Genomic DNA, 18326 nt, shown 5'->3' on the forward strand with positions numbered 1-18326 from the left:
GGGACTCTAATGAAAACACTCATGGGAAACATTGTGGCATAGTAGTTAGAACTGTTGCCTTACAACTCTTCTGGCTTGGGCTTTAGTCCAGTGTAGGAGAATGTGTATATCAGGGATGGGTAATCCTGCTATTGTATCTGTAGATTTAAATACCAACCTAAATCAGCTTGATATTGGCTCTTCAGGGGCTGCTGCTGCTTAGAAGACACTGAAGAATCCAGCTTGCACACCAGCCTGCCCACTCCAGATCTGTTCTCCCCATGTCTGCAAGAGATCTCTCCAGGTGCTGCAATATCGTCTCACCTCCCAGACCCCAGGGCCCAAGCCTGGCCAGGTTAACTGGTACCACTATTGTCCTGCTTTTGTGCCTTGTGATGGACTGGCATTTCAGCCAGGGTGTAGTCCCACTCTGAAGCCTAGAGAAGCTCCCAGATGCAGAGATCCTTTGGAGAAGTAAGCGGCTTTCTGACAGCAAATGGACAAATGGGCTCCCACACTCCCACCCATAAGACTGAAATAGTGTAACAGACCGTCTAGCAAAAAGGTTTTACGAAAACAGCCAAAGAAACCTATATGCATGAGCTATTGCCACCATTTATTTACATAAAATGTTTACTTCATTATTGTTGTCTCATAATACATATAGTTGCAATTGAGTAAAACCGCCAGAAAACAAGAGTATGAATTAAGGCGAATACAAATACAATAAACATCTAAAGGCATGGGCACTTCCAAGTATCACATTAACCTGCTGCTGGGGAAAAAATGCCACTAGTATGTTTTCAATATACTGTACATGTACATTTGATTTCAGTCAACTAATATGCAATGCAGTGCTTTTATTTTCAACATGTGAAAGCAATCAAACATTGTTTAAAGTGTAATAATGAAAGGGGTGCAGAGAGACAAACAAGTCAGTTGAACGTTCTACACAATAAGAGTATTACGGTCACAAATTTATACATGGCATACTTCAGACATTCAAGTTCCTCAGCTGTTTCTACACATCAGTTTCCTTTGCCTGTGTGAATTAATGATTGCTACTTTGATTTCTATCCCACCTCTGTCCCTCTTAGACAAGCAGATATTGTGGAAAAACCATTTACTACTAAAAGCTTATGCAAAGAAAATTCCTGAATATTTACATCTGAAACATGCTTATTTTGTAAATGCACACTGGAAATTTCTTTAAACAAGAAACATTAAAAATAAAAAAAAACATAATACAGGTATAGTCATTTTAAAACAAAACAAACATCCCTTTGCCTTCTTTTTTTCTTACTAAGAGATGTCTTTCCAGTGCTGGGACTAGGTGCAGAGAGTAGATTTGCCAATCCATCTTTAACACTTTACAATAAGAAAATAGATTCCTTGCAGAAGCTGCCTGATCAGTGGTGCCTTCAGCGTCTGAACCAGATCCAGCTGTTGACCAGCCAGAAAGCCACAGTGATGGAGTACATGATCATTTCTCTTTTGGTACGCTCTTTATTTTCTTCTTCAAGAAGCTGAAGGCGCCGGTTCAGTTTTATGATCTACAAGATGGAAAAAAAAATCTTACATCAGTAAAGTGCCGAATTTCTTTACTTTAAAACTGAGGTAAAGTTCCTTACCTCATTTGTTTCTATAATGGTAATATTAGATCCTCCAAATATTAGAGCACGAAGCCTATTTAATACCCAGGTATTGTGCAGTTGTTCTGGTATTTCAAAGTGTGTAACCAACCAATAACACATGACGTCATGTATAAATATCCTCATTTGTTCTAATGTAATATTAATTTTGGTTATTAAAGAATTCACATCTATTCCTATACAGCAGGGTTTTACAGATCAAATGGCTATTTTAAATAGGAAATATAACCAATCTTAATTTCCTGCTTGACTTAAGTAATTGGAGAAGAAGTTGAATTGTATTTTTATCCCTTGGTTTTTCAGCAGCATTGAAGGGAATATTTTAAGTTCAAATAGTGTGCCTCTATATGGAGAATTGCAAAGACAGCCACTATTCACTCCAGTATTCATCAGTGAGTGAATGCCCTAATGATGCAGTCATAGACAGCACAATCCATGCCAGAGACATGCACAGGCTCGTAATGATAATGCTTGATTGTCCCGCAGTTCTCAGTGCATAAACACGATCTTAATTCCTTTAACATACACTATAAGGAATGTAAACTGACATGAAGATGTCACTTAAAGGTTTTCGGAAAGCAGGCACCTGACCTTTTACAGCACATTAAACAAAGTTTCTTTTTTCTTAGAGTTTGTTAGTGTCTTTTGATGGAATCCCATGATTCTGACAGCAAACTAATCTTTCCCACACTGCTTGGGCGACTGAAAGGGGTCTTATTTAAAATGGAAATTACAACAACAACAACAGAACCTGTCTTCTCAAGGATGCAGCGTCCACAACAGTCATGTCGTCAGGAGTCCCTTCCAATGTCGAATCCAAAGTTGACAAACCGAACCTTTCAAGGAGGAAAAAATGTCTATTTATTGCTTGTTAAACTCTCAACAGTCAGACCTGAGTTTTTACTCAGAACTGATTTATTATTTGATACAGCTCCCAGAAATGTTTTTTTTATACACGAATAAGAACTTCCAAACTTAAAAATATCTACAGAGGCTGAGAATGTATGCCTGCATACAAAAGAAGGCGGAAGTACTGGCATCCCTCTCTTGAAACAATATTCATGTAGTTTCAGAAATATTGCTTAGTAGATTAATCTAATTGAATTACAGCTAATTAATTCAAAGTTAATTGGACACTGAATTCATCATAGCAATACTGAAAGGTGATTCTGGGATTCAGATAAGTAATACCAAATATCTGTAAATGTCTGAAATTCACTAAGCACTCAGGTTGTTCTCCTTCAATCAATTAAAAAGTTGTAAATTAAAGTATAGTTCAAACATATAACAAACTAAATAACTGTTTAAAATCAAGGATGGCAATGGCTGCCTGCTACAGAACATCTGAATGTATTTCTGAGATGCCACTATCTTTTAAAGTTTAAAGTTTATACAGTAAAAACTATAAATACAGCACAACTTTTCAGAAGAACACAGAAATTCAAGACAGTTTTTCAGAAGCACACACATGAATCAGATTGCGTACCCCGACAAAACGGTTAATTAAAAATGCTAGAAACAAAAAAACCCAAAAAAAACCTAATGGGGCACAGGGGAACTTTTCGAACGGGCTGTGCTGGGACCCGCAGGAAGAGTTTACCTGGAGTCGTGGAGAGGGTTAGAGGAAGATGCAGAAGCAGACCCACCACGCAACACTGGTCTGCTGAGGAGTTCACATAAGACACACGGACAGAAGAGAGGGAATGGAAAAGAAACAGCAAGACAGTCAAGAGAGACAGAACGAGAATGAAAACTTCTTAAAGAATTATATTGCATGAGCAATATAATTTGTTGTCCTCTTTCTACAGAGAACCACCACCACATACCCCCATCTGGCCTTAATCACATGACCCAGAATACATATTGAATAAAGCAATCATGTTTATCAATAAGGACTGAGCAGAACATAAATGTCTTTCAACTTGAGACCCTCTAGAGATCTGGGTTCAAACTCCTGTTATGTGGTCTACCTAATTCCCTGGGGGACATTACCAAAGCACCACACAATCAGGCAAAATACAGTAATACAGAGCAGTCCTGTGTGTAGCTCAGAGGTGAATTCTATGCCACTGGCTGCCAAACCTGTCCTGGAGGAACACTGTTTGCTGGTCTTCATACCAGCTGTGCCCTACATCTGCAGTGCTAATTGAGAGGCTTGATTGGGGTGACTTTTATTTATCTTGTTTCTTCTATCAGCCCACAGATGAAAAAAATGCTAGGTATGCACCGATATGGAATTTCTGGGCTGATAACGATAACTGATAATTAACAGCTTGCTGTGGCCGATACAGATACCGATAATTTTATATTTTAAAACAAGTTCACACTATAATCCACAGTTGATGCGTAAAGAGGGTACGAAAGATAAAACTCTGTAAAGCTTAGCATACTCATCAGACTAACGTCAGAAGTCCCTATGTCTGTTGTGAAGCTAAGGTCTCAGACGTTAGCTTTGATCAGGTTGTGTACGTTTGTGGTGACTACATCATACTGAGCTGGCAAGGCTACATCAGAAAAGCAGAGGCAGCTTGGGAGAGAATAACGGGGCTCCCGATGCTTACTTAGTTGACAGAATCCTCGATCCTTCACAATCGAAAAGGGTTTTTCTGTAAAATTTTCTGTCATTTTCAAATGCCTGTTGGATAGGCGTTGCTGCACTTGCTACCGTTTTTGTTTTCTTGCTAATGCTAGCTGCCTCATATTCTTTAAATAAATCATTGGAATGAAGAGTTTTCAAATGACTAATTAGATTAGTGGTATTGAAACTCTTTTCTTTGTTTCCTCCTTGCTGTACATTTGTTGCAAATTGCAATTCTACTGTCCTCTGCTGAAATGGTGAAAAAGTCTGCAGCAACTGTACTGTACCAAGTCTAGTGAATCAATGCGTGCACATAAAAAAAAACTAGTTGCGCAAACAAAAATAGGGTGCCGCATTATCAGTTGTAATCATCGTCTGCAATTCCAATATTGGAACAATAATAATTACATTTTCCTATTTATCGGAGAATAATATATCGGCCTCCAATACATCGTGCACCCCAAAAAATACTCTACTTTAGGGACACGGTTTAAACAAATTCCGCTCGCAGAACAAGACATAACCTCTCCTCAACTGGCTTACCCTTATTTTTGACTAAAAGGCTCTCATTAGTTTCTTGATTGATGATGAACAGACACAGGTGGGGATGACATTGTATCAGACAATTTTGCTTCTGCAGTGGTCCAAATGGTTACATTTCAGGCAACACACCTGAATCAAGGCAGGTTTGAAATTCAGAAACTGGTACAGGGCTGATACCAGTTATAAAGAGCTTATTCAAATTCACAAATATGCCTCACAAACTGAAACCAATTAGCAAACACCAAAAGAGACAATGTTTCTCCAGGACCAGGGTTCAGAACCACTGTTCTGGGCTACTTGGGTCGTAGTTCTGTGCATTAAATAAGTGTTAAGTTTTCTACAATGATTTAGTACGAGAACAGTACAAGTCCTAGTCCTTCAACATTGAAAATAGACTGATGAAAAATCACCCAAGAGTCAAACCAGGGCTTTCAAAACTATCCATTTAACTCCATTTAAGTCTCTGACATAAGACGTCCTTCCTTGAAATAATATTATTTGAGGCTGGTTAACATAACGAACTGTTAAAATGCAAAAACTTAATTTAGGATGAAATTACTTCATCTTATGCTGCATCAGAAATATCGTTCAATGTGCCCATATAGGATCTTTAAGAGCCATGCTATAAAAATCATATTCAACTACAAAGTTAAAAAAAGAGGTTAAACTTTTATATAATTAAATGCATGAAGTACACAGGAAAAACGAATTACTTCTAAAACCCTTGCCATGAGTACATGTACATTAGCACTTACATTTGTTGTCTTAATTTAGTATGGCAGCTATACAAAGGCACACAAAGCAAGCTAAACACAGCACAATGGAAGCTCTGAAGTATAAGATTAGAAATGTGAATTTCTGAACCTGTAAAGCCACAAAACCAGTAAATGTAGAGCCAGCCTGCACAGAAATCACTTTTTTAAAAGCTCATTGTAATGTTAACGTATTTACTAATATTAATGTTAAATATGGACAGTCTAAAATTGTGAGTAACTGAGAACTAACTCATTCTACATAGAATACAGGTCGAATATGTAGAGGCAAGTGGAAATAAATCTATGAAACATCGAAAACACCACCTCATGGTCGACATAACATGACACTACAGATGGGGAGCCTCTAGGAGCTAGTCACCTTCTGTGGTTTTCATCCAGCACGTCCATGACCTGCTGGTAAGCCCTGCGGGTCGTGGACTGGATTAGAGACAAAACGCCGCGAGCGGTGTATAGGTTTCGTCCATCTTCCGGCGAGGTAAGAGGAGGACAGACACGGGCCTGAGCTGAGGGGGACGGAGTCACACTGCCCAACAATGTGCAGCCAAGCAAGAGGAGAAAGACCCAAGTCAGAGAGAGACAGGAAACCAGTGCACTTCACCAGCGCATGTCCACACAAGAGAGTGTCTGAGACTGCGTTACAAACGTTTAACAGGCATACTTACCCTGAAAACACAAGATTACTACTTTCAAAGTAATGTTTAATATTCCTCTTTTACAATTAATAAGTAAACTAATAAAGAGAAAATGATTGCTTCCTTTAAAAATCAGACTGACTGCTAAACAATGTGAAATGTACTCGCTGAAGTCACTCTCCATAATAAAACCTTTGAACAGCATTACTAAATCTGGGAAACTAAAAAAGGAAACAAGATTTGATCACTTCTTGTAAGGCCCGGGAAAACAAATCTGAGGATCTCCTGAAAACACTAGATCGCCCTTGTGATTGCAGCGAACAACAAACAGCAAGCTTGTCAACAAATATTTTCTGGAATCTAGACAACTTTCTAGAGTCATGACTCTAGGCCAATGTTGTGAAACATTTGACAGAATTCAGACCACGAAAATTTTGAAAAATAAAATCCATACCAATACTGCTTTGGGTCATAAGAAAAGCATAGTCTGCTTCTTTGCTTCATGTAAAGCTGTGCATTGCCTTATTAAGTACAGATCAAGACTTGACTCCTGCACCACATTGTAATGCTGAGTCAGATGGAGCACCTTGTGTCAACTAGTCCCCCCAGAGGCTTAATTTCAGACCTGTACTACACTCGTGTTTCTTCCACAAGGTGCAACCGAAGTCACTTTAACATGATCATCTTTGCAAGTGGAAATAAGACATTGTTAAACAGTGAAAACAAAAAAAAAACTGATTCTGCACTCTTTTTCATAAGAAGTGTGTTAACATTGTTTTTTTCACAAATACGTATGTTAACGGTAGGGCTTTTTTTCTAGATTAAGAAAAACATTACGTATTAAGCATTTTGCACTTTTCATTCATTAAGCAAAACAATGTTTACTGAGCAAAGCTGTCAGTCAGCATCACTTGCCACAACAAAGCGTGTTTCTAGCAAAAATCTACAAGGGATGAAGCAAACACAAGCCATGAGGAACACACCAAGAAGTTGCAAAGAAGAAACTCACCCCCTCCAAGACTGTGAATGGAAGGAATACACAATGTATAGATGGAGGAAAAGCAGAAGGAGAAGTGAACAATCATTATGAGGCCGAAAGGTGGAGAGGCACGCTTACTCTTTACTCACATGGAGTCGTTTCTCACGAGCTGTCCATTCTGCCGGACAGCGTTTTCGCTCATTGAGCGCTCCCTGCGTGATCGGCCCTGAGATCGCACCTGTGAGAAAACGCAGCCAGTAAGCATTGAGAATGGCCGTAAACAGCACTCTGATCCAGCACTGGCTATGGGATAGCTTCCAGATTAACCAAGGGGAGACCAAGCATCATCTGCTAAAGAGCAGGCAAACTGCCGCATGAAGGAAATAGAGACCAATTTGGCTCTGCAAAGTAACGTCATACTAGTTGGGAAGATATTTCATTCCTGACTTGGTTTCCACTGTAGTTGAGTTTCAGTGGAAGTCACCTTAGATAAAATTGTAAGTCAAATAAATAATGCTACTAACGAGAAATGACAAAACATACAGTAGTTGCTCCAAACTTTCAAACAGAGAACATTCAATGTATATTCTTTCTCATGAAAAGAAGAGCTCAAATTTTACATTAACTGGTATATTCATGTTCTGTTTAATTCCCAGTGTTGCCAAATCAGTACCCATCACATGCTCACAATTTCAGCATTACACAATCTTTTGGCAATGTTTTCACCTTTAATTCATACCATACATAAATTGAAGAACAGCACACTAAGACTACTGTTAAATAAGTTTCTTTAAATATAAGTGTAGCGAACAATAATATTAATGGATAATATTGATGACCGAGGATGCTAACATTTCCACAGGCAGCCGAGTATGCTCAGTATATAACTAAGCATTCACTGGCGCTGTGTGTGTTACTACAGGTCATGCAGAACTGCTGTATGGAAGATAACTCAGTGGCGCTATATACTTGCCTCCTCATTGTGATGTGCTGAACCTACTGATCGATCCAGCTCCAGGAAATCCAGTGGTCTTTCATTTAGGGTCAGGACTCGAGGTGGTGTTTTAAGTGCCAGTGATTCTAATGGAGTCGACTGAATGAGATCGAGGTCTCTTGGACGGGAATATTGCAGATCGTCGCCATCACCTATTAGAACAGAAGAGTGAAGTAAAATGTCCTTGAGAAACACAAACAAATTTTAAAAAGACAGATGTCAATGCATTGCTTTGTTAATAAAACCACTAATCAAAGACTAACAGGTTGGCATTAAAAAAAATCTGTAGTGATTTTTAGTACTAAAAACATTCAAAACCATTAACTTCATGGAGACCATGCCTGTAAATCTCTGACCACTATATAGAAATGGTTAACATAGAGCATAGAAGTGATTAAATATGCTATACATAATATATATATATGCTACAGTATACTATATATTATATGGTGATGGTCGAGTCAGTATTGACTCATGGCGACCCTATGGACAGTTCCACAGTCACTATCCATAGAGTTTTCACGGCAAGATACAGAAGTACAGTAGATTGTCAGGTCTTTCTTCCACGCAGATACCGCCAACAACGCCCCCCCCATACTGCTGCTGCCCAGTATGGGTTATTAGGGAACCTTACGCCCGACGTGGGACACGAACCCACTACCCTGAGATTATGAGTTTCATGCTCTACCAACAGAGCTAGTCGGGGGGCATATATTATATATAATACGCTATATTATTATATATTTTATTATAGACAAATTAAATGCATCCAATCCTCCAGCTGTTCTAAAATCAGCTCTTTATTAAAAAGTTTTATTTCATTTTGTACTATAGATCTCCACATCCTCACTGCCTGTGTGAGTACTGGATTCACACTGGGACTGAGGGAGACATTTCAGTCAAAGGATAACTGGCCTCATCCAGAGACCTCAGCTCGTTTAGGTGTTTAACCGAAGAAAACTCCACATGTGGCCGGAAGTAAATCTTGCATATCTTAAACTTTGAATCTGGATGTCACGGTGTTGAAAGGCTTCCGAGAGAGTCAATATTAACACCCCTTTCAATTCTTTTGAGGGAATTCACGCACTTGGGGCAATAGAATCAATCTTTATTAAAACAGGAAAAATAATGGAAGAACCTACCCAGCCATGTTGTTGAAGCCAACTCCATGGCTTCTATCAAGAAAGGCTGCATGAGATCAGCTACTAACTTCCCAACAGGCGAGATGGGATGAATGGCCTCCTCTAGTTTGTAACAGTTCTTATGTAAAACTTAAACCCAACACTATCAATAGTTCTACCAACAACAAAGAAGCAGACATGTCCTAAATGAGCAATATTCATAAATTTATAAATGTGACTAGATCTCAACACTGAAATCACACAACATAAAACTAATATCTTTATCATCATTACCATTCTCATAAATAAATAAGATCTCACAAATAAATAAGAAGCCTGAATAGTGAGAAACTACTACATGTCTTGACTGATGCTCATCATTTCAATGTAGTCCGAACTGTGGATGAAGACATGCCAACCCACGAGGCTGTGATTTGGAAATATTGGGACTATTTTGAATACTAGACATGGAAAGAGAAAATCCTCTTTTGGAATAACGATTTTACTCTCTTTTGGGGGCACAACAGGCTACTACATCACAAGGTTTTTTTTTTAGGCTGGTGCTGTAAACAGGACACGTGCGGCACAGTAGCTGTGCGTACACATTCTTGTTAGCATCACTGTCCGGGCTGCCATACCTGCTACCACGATTCTCTCAGGCACGTGCATCATGGCACTGTGGTGGGTCTCCCTCAATCCTTCCTCTTGCTCCTCGGAATTCGAAGGGGCCACTTTCAGCTTCTCTGGGATCCTCATACGCTGGCTGATGCCTTCCGTGTATTCAATTTCATACTGGATGCGGTTAATTTCTGCCATTTCTGCAGTGGGAGAAGGGAATGCTGCTCCGTTCATTGAGCTAAAATGGAAATGGCATTTCACAAGTATGTTATGCACAAACACTCTCAGACAGACTTATAAACAGAGCACACGTCTTTCAGTAGCAAGAGCATGCATTCGTCATGTGCATGATAATCACCCAATTAATAGATTTTAAAAAGCTATCCATAAATCAGTGATTTAAGCAAGTGTTACTGTTTTGTTTTCCAGGAAAAATACTGCAGATATTGTTTTTTGAAAAATACAGACAACTCACACTGTCACTACTCAACATAACTCTTCTATTCTATGCTAAACCGCACTCTTAATAAGAGGTCTCTGAATTTCTCCCAATTTTAATACAGATAAAAAAATACCACACAATGAAGGTCTAAAAGCAGCCCTCAAACCCGTGTCGCATTTCAATACTGTGTATACAATTTCTGTTTAAAATGAAGAAGCTCACAACAGAATTAGGACACTCCTCGGACTGTCAGTATCATGTGATTCAAGTCGGATACAATTGGCCATATGACATACAGGAAAAATATTTTGGGTGACAACAATGCAATTAAGCCTTGCGAGGGTGTTGTTTCCCTTTTTATTTCGTTTTCTCCAGTAGAAATCTGAAATCATTGAGCTCAGCTTCTCCAAAAATCGCTCAGTGCAATAAACAAGTGAATTATTCTGTCACCCGTCTTGTTAATATACATAAAGTCGTTTTTCGAAAATATACTCCCCAAGGAATACAGAACGTAACTCAGTCATCAACGCTGCTGTACTCCATGAGGATGGGACTGTGTTTTCTCCAAGAAACGCAGAGATGCTGTAAAGAGCAAACTGTAAACAGATCCGCTTCTATGACCGACCTACAAAAAAACAACGTTTTTCCCCTTTACTGGGAAATCAATAACAAAATAAACACAGAGCGAACTATCTGCGTGACGCAATTGAAAACAAACACAATCAGCCATTTAAACAAAAATTCCGCGAGGGCGACGTCTGCAATCCGCCGAGATACAAATGTAATAAATCACCCAAATATGCCTTCAAACGCGGTTTGAATGGGTACAGAAATCCAATTTCCCAGGCCCGGCTTTCTCCACGAACCACTCTGAATGTGGGATTGCCATACTTACCCTATTTACCTTTCGTATTATCTTCTTGCTTGTTTCGTATTTATAGAGATTTCACGGAAACAAACGTTTTCTGGATTAAAGACACCTCAGCATCCCGGTTTGTATCTGCGTCGGAGGAGAAGCAAACCCCAATTATTCCAGTACTCAGTAAGAGCAGCACCTGCGGTGAGGCACGGTGAAATATCATGAACAACGCCTGCAAAGGAAGTCACCTCTGCCGTGCAGATGCAGTTTAAACCTCCTAGGCTTCCGTAGTCCGATCATCCTTCAAACTCATAAAGAAAAACCCTCTGTTCACAGTCGGGCATCATGGGATTTACTCCGAAAAGCGGGAGTTTTCAACCTCTCCTAGCTATTGGACCCCTTCTTAGGACACCTTCATTTAAGCACTAAATATCTAACTCTGTAATTATTGGCTATAAAGTGTAACTAACTGTTACATCAAAAATAGGATATCTGAACATCTTAACATCAGATTAAATTAAAATTGAACAGGTGTTGACTTAATTTATTCTAGCACCCCATAAAATTGCTAGGTGGTGTAGTTGGCTACAGTTTCTTTGTGTGGTGGTCATTATACAGTATATCTGTGACACTTCCCCGCCACATACTTATGAGACACCATTTTGTTCTTGGAGTAGTCAACAGGACCCCCTTCACTCACCAGTTGCAGTTTGGGACCAGCAAGGGGGTTAGAAGAAGGGGGCAGGAGAGACAGAACGGGAGCCGTGCCCCCAGTAATTGTGATGTGGGCATGGTTTCTGGGGGTACTGTAGACCACATAGTTTGAGCAGAAGGGACCAGGGACACCCGAGAACATGCTATAGCAAACTGGCTCAGGGACCCTGTGTAACTCCTAGAGCAGACTGGATCAGCAACTCTGTGGAACCGCTAGAACAGACGGGATCAGAGACTCTGTGGAACTGCTGGAGCAGACAAGATCGGGGCTCCCTCCATTATGGCAAGCACAGATAGGCCAGAATGTGTTGCTGCCAGAATCCAGTAGACCTCCAGGTACTGAAGGAAGTTAGTTAAGGGAGTTTTCGGACTAGAAACACAGACAGGTGGATGCTGATGGCTACCTGCGCAGATGGTCCACTAGGGGATAAAGGTGTGTGGTAAAGGAATGTGGTGGGGATGAACACTATCATGGTAGGGGGTTTCAGTGTAAATAGGCATAGGGCAGTGGTTTGGGCAGCTATTTTAAATGTGTATACAATGGCCAGGTTTTCTGTCAGAATTTCTTATGTTCCTTTTTTCTTTTAGCATCTGTTTTCCACTTTTAATCAAAGTCTCCAAGCCTTATGGTGCAAACAGTTAGGCAAGTGCTAGTCAACAAAGATTGAACACACTGTTGGCCTGGATGCCTGTAGCCACATAGTCGGTAATGATGTGTTTAATAGTTTGGATAGGCTTACCTGGACCTGGGACAGAGGGACAGAGAGGAAACACAAGAACTAAAGAGGAATGGACAATGCATCACTACACCTGCTATAACAGCATACAGTCAGTTTATCAAATAGCCCCCACCTGTTACGCCTTTATGGTTAAGTTAGACCATTAACTTAATATGTTTGTTTTTGTGTGTGTCATTATAGATTGTACTGGTTACTGGTTACATCTATAGTGATGTGGTCTTGTACTGCTCTGTGTCTGCACTGTTGGTTCTGGGGGATACAAAGTATCTGTTCTTTGGGTAGAAGGGTCCCAGCACCCTTCAAATTGTTAGGTGGGCTACAGGTCCTGCATATTGGGGTCACGATGTGACACTATCACTACTGAAGTGTGGGACAGCTAGAAATCAGGTGATATTAATTTGAATATTTAGCATGCTACCCTCATTACCCAGGCACACTAATGTTTTATATAACAGGAAGAATGGTATTCCATCTGCAAAGAGAATAAAACTAATTCTGAGTCTTACTTCAGACTGCTATACTTCCCTCATGTCCCACTGACGTTATATGACCTTATATGAAGGGAAGAGTCTCACTGTGGACAAAGTATTTCTTTAGATTCATGTCTATTTATATGGAATTAGTGGTGGTGTTTTAAAAATCAATGCTGAGAGTGACTTTAGAATTTCAAGGTGCTATAAAATGTTCCATACTGTTATTTTGTTAGAGTGGGGATTACAAGAATTCTGTTGTAAGTTTTTTTTTTCTGTTGGCTAAAGCATTCTATGTCTGAAACTCTTGATTTTACTATAAGAATGACTTCTTTTGGAAAACCACAGTTTTCAAAAAGTCACACATTTCCTCACATTTGCTTGTCTTCTATTTGCTGTTTCTTCAGAAGATTTTGTACTTTTCTAGATATAATGTTACTGTGTATTTATTATCATACTACACTTTGAAAAGAAGATTGACCTGACTTATACTGGACTGTAATATATCATATTATCTCAACTAGAATGAGAATATACCCAGAAGCCTCTTGTAATTCTGTTTCCTTCAGGGTTGGGACTACACAGATGTGGTTAATGTCGTTACTGAGTGAAACCTAGGCCTAGCCTTCCCTCTGCTGGTGGGCAGTATGAACTGCAGCTCTGCTTGTCTTCTGTGTTGTGTTTATCAACTTCATTGTGCCCACAGCATCACACGTGGAGAGTGAAAACCTCTTTGGCTCCTCTCCTGTTCCCCCTGTCCACAGGATCCCTCACCTGGGCTCTGTTTCTCTGTCATTCTTATTTTCACTTATTTCTGCTGTCCTGCCCCTTCACCTCACTACTGTTCCTCCCCTGCATGGTCTTTTTCTCGACACATCTCCCTGGTTCCTTTAACTCTTTCAGCTCATTTCCATTCTCCTTCTGCCTTACCCTTCACTTCGGTAGTTTTTTTTCTCCTTCCACATTCTTCCACTGTCTCAGCCTGTCCTTACGAGACCCTACCCATCTCACTCTGGTCTCACTCCTACTGTGGCCTTATCCTGCTGTCACTTCTTTTCTCAGCCCTGTTGTTATGGCCTTCTCCTACCTCCTCACCCTTTCTCATCGCCGGTGTGTTGTCCTGACTCACAACCCCAGCACCTCACTGCTTCAGTAAAGATGCGGACTGCGGTCTCTTCCACGTTGACTGAAGGAATGAGATCTGAAGACTGGCAACACTCTGCCAGTTGAAAATAAAAGGGGAACTGCAGACCGGTTATTAAATCGCAGTAACAAAATAAATTCATTGACGATATAGAAAAATTTGACAAATTTGGAATTAAGGACAAAATCATGAACTTTGTAAAAGTTGCCATATTGTCTCAAACCCTGGTCTCGCCACAGGCGAAAACTCCCACGAACTGTGACGTGATGTGGCCCTTCCTGCTCGCTAGTCACTTTAATGACTAATGTTATGCGATGTACGGGCGAATAAGTACAGGTTGTGCAGCAGACATTGCACCACAGAAAGTTTGCAACGTGATCTGCATGCAGAGTTCACAAGCAAGTTCCATTTATCGATAAAACCGTCTCAAAGTCGAGAGCAGTATTTCTATTGGATTAAAAGAGACGTATTCACAAGCCTGCTTGTTTACAGTGTAATAAGGCCACTTCACATTACTGGATGTTTTGTTGCCTCTTTCTGAATCGCTTTATATGATGCTGTGCATACCTGTAAATTTAGTCTATTTTGTGATATAAATTGGAGGTTTTACAAGTTACTTTGTACATTTTGCATTTATTGGGTTTGAAATGCACTCATCAGTGCTGATTCTTTTTAACCCCAGAATATAAAAATAGCATTGCAGTTCCCCAGCGGACCTTAGAAGCAGGTAGGAAGGCTGCACTCTCTGAACTCAGACCGTTAGGCTCTCTGGGATAGCCGGGACATCCTAAGGTAGGAGAACAACAGCACCCCCTACTGGAAAACACCACAAATGTCAGCTCACATTTTTTTAACCCCATCGAACCTATTAATCCGTTTATACAAATGTCTAAACTCCTGGTTATTGGACTTTTAAGTGCATTTAAAAACGATTCCATCGTTGCAATTGTTTTCAGCTTGAGAGCATAGTAATAACAAAGCATTAGCAGTAGTTAGCATTGCTGTCTAGCAGAGCTGGGGCCCTGGGTTCATTTCCTGGGGTTTCCTCCCATTGGTCCAGACATACTGATTTTGATTTTTTAAGAACTTTATTTTCTTTTCACAAAAAAATACAGGACATCACAAATTAGAAAGCTTTACATTAATATACATATTTAAAACAGTATATATGATCACATCTCATTACATTTTGACACGGTACCAGTTACATAGCAACAATTTCTTTTTTTCTGGTGCAAATCACATTCTTTACTTAAACATGATAATGTTTTTCACAGTTTCTTGAGATATTGACCTATGCTCTCTATTTCCCACAGATTTTCTGCTTCCTCCCTCCCTTCTCTCCACAGATCTCTGAGGTAATAGTTCTCTCGGGTGATGAACAGGGCCAGGCTACCTGCTGCCTTGACTGGGACCTCGATGCCTTTGAACAGCCCCATGTTCCTCACTCTCCACAGGGCGTCTTTCCCACTGTTCACCACGGCCCAGATCCTGTCAAACACGTCAGGAGGAAGTTTGACAGGGGAGATGCCGTATATGACGAAAGCAGCGGTCAGGGTAAATTGGGGCGAGAGAGCTTGCAACCAATCTTCAAACTGTGCCCAGAAGGCCTTAGCAAAAAAGCAGGACCACAGGAGATGGGTCACAGTCTCCTCCTCGCCGCAGCCCACCCTAACGCAGCGAGGGCTGGGGGTGAGGACCCTACGGTACAAGAAAGTTCGTACCGGTAAGCACTGGTGGACGACACTCCAGGCTAAATCTCTGTGAATGTTGAACAGAAACTTAGAGGATGTGTGTTTCCACACCTTCCTTGTTTGGGCTGATGTTAAAAAGCCCACAGGGGTCTGCCTATTGTTCTGGGGTGCAACGAAATCTTCCAGTTTTTGGACGCTGACATCTCGGAGGGGAATATGGCCAATTGGGTGAGATCTTAGAAAACTTTTAACTGTCCCATAAATTGCAGGGCATGTGTCAGAGAGTGGGACATCCAGCTTGGGTCTGACACCCCACACTCTGAACACCTCCCTACCTACCCAGAGCCTGGAAAAATAAGTCCAGGTACGTGCTGCAGGTGCTGTTGCAAAGCCTCTCAGCACAGAGGCCAGGAAAATGCACAACAGCTTCGTAGCAATATCTGGGACAGACTTCCCCCCTGAGGGTAGCGGCCTGTACATTATACTGGGAGGTTAATTGGCTTCTGGGAAAACTGTCCCTGATGTGAGTGTGTGCGTGTCTGTATTTGTGTCCGTCTGCCCTCTGATGGACTGGCGTCCCGTCTAGGGTGTACAGTATCTGCCTTGTGCTCACTGCTTGCCGTTCTAAAACAGAAGGATATTGTTTCTATAATATTAGTTATACGCCATGCAGATTTAAAGTTGTCAAATGAAGTTCAGAGATCAGTACACACAATAGATTTCGGAGAGATGTGGTACATAATTAAAAAAGTAGGAGCTGTAGCAGCCAAACCAGTAAATCAATGTTTGACAACTTGTCTTTGTTTTTGAGGACTTTCAAATGCATCTCGAGTTGCTTGTGCCTCTTAGTACTGTGTCGACGTGACAGATATGTTGATTTTAAAAAATGCTTCACGTTCAATCTAGCTAGCTCTATTTATAACACATACTCTTTTTAGAATAACAGACTTAATCCTTGAAGTTGATCGAATTCTTAGAATAGGTTATCTTTTCCATCGACTGAGGATGTGCTGGATATTGGAATATATTACGAGTCCTCCAGTATCGAAGTGATTGCAGCGATAGATCACTGTTTAACAAAGTTTCTTAGACGCACCTTTGCGCGAAAATGCAGTTTCTCTTAATGGATACAAGATACACTGGGATGACTTTGTGGTACTCTTGTGAACGAAACCGCACCATCCTACATACAGCCTATTCTGTGTGAGACAAATGAGTATCAAACACTTCTTAACAACTCAAGTCTACTTGTTAAAGTGTGTTCCGTGAAACTCTTCCGTTGTTCAGTTACTAGACAAAGCGCAAACGTGGGTGGTTAATAACTGAGCGAGACAGATGTTTTTGTTTTTGCCTAACAAAGAGTTAACTGTAAAAAAACATGTTAATCAGTTATTGAGTTGAATGACACAACTTTATTGCTTGTAAATTAGAAATATTAGAAATGTACCGAGTGACCCATGAAAAGGGGGAGGCAAAGTGGACCTTAGCCAATTTTATTTGATGAGCATGATCTTTAAATGGGCAGTGAGTCGGATTTCTACTTCATTGGCAAAAGGGATGTCTGTACATAATACTGTACATCCAAATCAGTTATAGATGATAGTGGTATTATTTTTACAGCAACGGTGCTAGTAAAAATTGCATTGAGAGGATTCACGTAGGTCGATTAAGAGACAGTTGCTGAAAGCATGTGTATTAATATGCTAAATGTAGTTTACAATAATGGAATTATCAAATAAATGGTAAAATAACTAGACTATTTACCGGCATATGTTGTCTCGTGGATAACGGACAATAGTAGAAAAAGACCAAGTTATTATTTATGACAGATGTACAGTGTTTCACACAGTTACCACTTTGAATACAAAAACAAACCGATAAATGTATCGCAAAGTGTGTATCGAAACTTAATATAATTAGCCAAATCCCAAAAAAGAGAAATAATGTCATTTCCAAATCGTGAAACCTTTCCACGTGCTTCCTGTAAATATGGGACTCAAAGCATCTCTTTAAATAATTCAAAAAGCGAGTTACAGTATTAGTGTTGAGTCGCCACGGTGCGTAGCGGTCACACGGATCCTCCGCTGGTGGAGTTTGAGAAGGTCTTGCGTTGACTTGAGTGATTGATCAGTCCCTCTCCTTGCCGGATAGAAGGAGGGACACAGGGGAGGGAGACAAGATTCCAGTGTTGGCTCTCGTCAATAAAGAAGCACACAGCATCAGCCCAGCTTTTGCCACCTTATTTCCCCGCTCCAAAACTTTCAAAGCAGGAAAACTGGTGCTCAGGCGGCGTCACGGGATTCGTGGACTGATGTGAAAGAAATCAATATCCAAAGCTACAGATTTACACATTTTTTCTCTGTTCGTTTTTGGTTTGTGTTTGGGTACATC

General features: G+C 40.4%; 1 protein-coding gene across 8 annotated transcripts; it reads right to left on the minus strand.

Moving 5' to 3' along the window:
* Window positions 1–574: 574 nt before the first annotated feature.
* Window positions 575–11463, minus strand: mffa (mitochondrial fission factor a). 8 transcript variants are annotated; one of them, XM_088912571.1, is made up of 9 exons: window positions 11210–11406; window positions 10831–10939; window positions 9893–10110; window positions 8113–8285; window positions 7289–7377; window positions 5887–6051; window positions 3232–3294; window positions 2383–2467; window positions 575–1532 (listed from the first exon to the last, which is right to left on the minus strand). In XM_088912571.1, the coding sequence occupies exons 2-9, from the start codon at window positions 10836–10838 to the stop codon at window positions 1401–1403; spliced, it is 933 nt and encodes a 310-aa protein (XP_088768697.1). In that variant the 5' UTR covers window positions 10839–10939; window positions 11210–11406; the 3' UTR covers window positions 575–1400. The 8 variants fall into 8 exon arrangements, with proteins under 8 accessions (XP_088768697.1, XP_088768698.1, XP_088768699.1 ...); XM_088912572.1 differs by lacking the exon at window positions 10831–10939 and having other exon boundaries at window positions 11210–11463; XM_088912573.1 differs by lacking the exon at window positions 10831–10939 and having other exon boundaries at window positions 11219–11406.
* Between the last annotated feature and the right edge of the window lie 6863 nt (window positions 11464–18326).

Source organism: Atractosteus spatula, chromosome 4 (assembly GCF_055471065.1).
Source record: "Atractosteus spatula isolate fAtrSpa1 chromosome 4, fAtrSpa1.hap1, whole genome shotgun sequence".
Lineage (NCBI taxonomy): Eukaryota > Metazoa > Chordata > Actinopteri > Semionotiformes > Lepisosteidae > Atractosteus > Atractosteus spatula.

What these genes read in the sequence shown, in the direction of transcription:
- mffa (XM_088912571.1), bottom strand. An exon ending in CAGCACATCACAATGAGGAG is followed by an intron (nt 7,378 to 8,112) that starts GCAAGTATATAG and finishes GTTTTCTCACAG; the next exon opens with GTGCGATCTCAGGGCCGATC. An exon ending in AACCCTCTCCACGACTCCAG is followed by an intron (nt 2,468 to 3,231) that starts GTAAACTCTTCC and finishes CCTCCTTGAAAG; the next exon opens with GTTCGGTTTGTCAACTTTGG.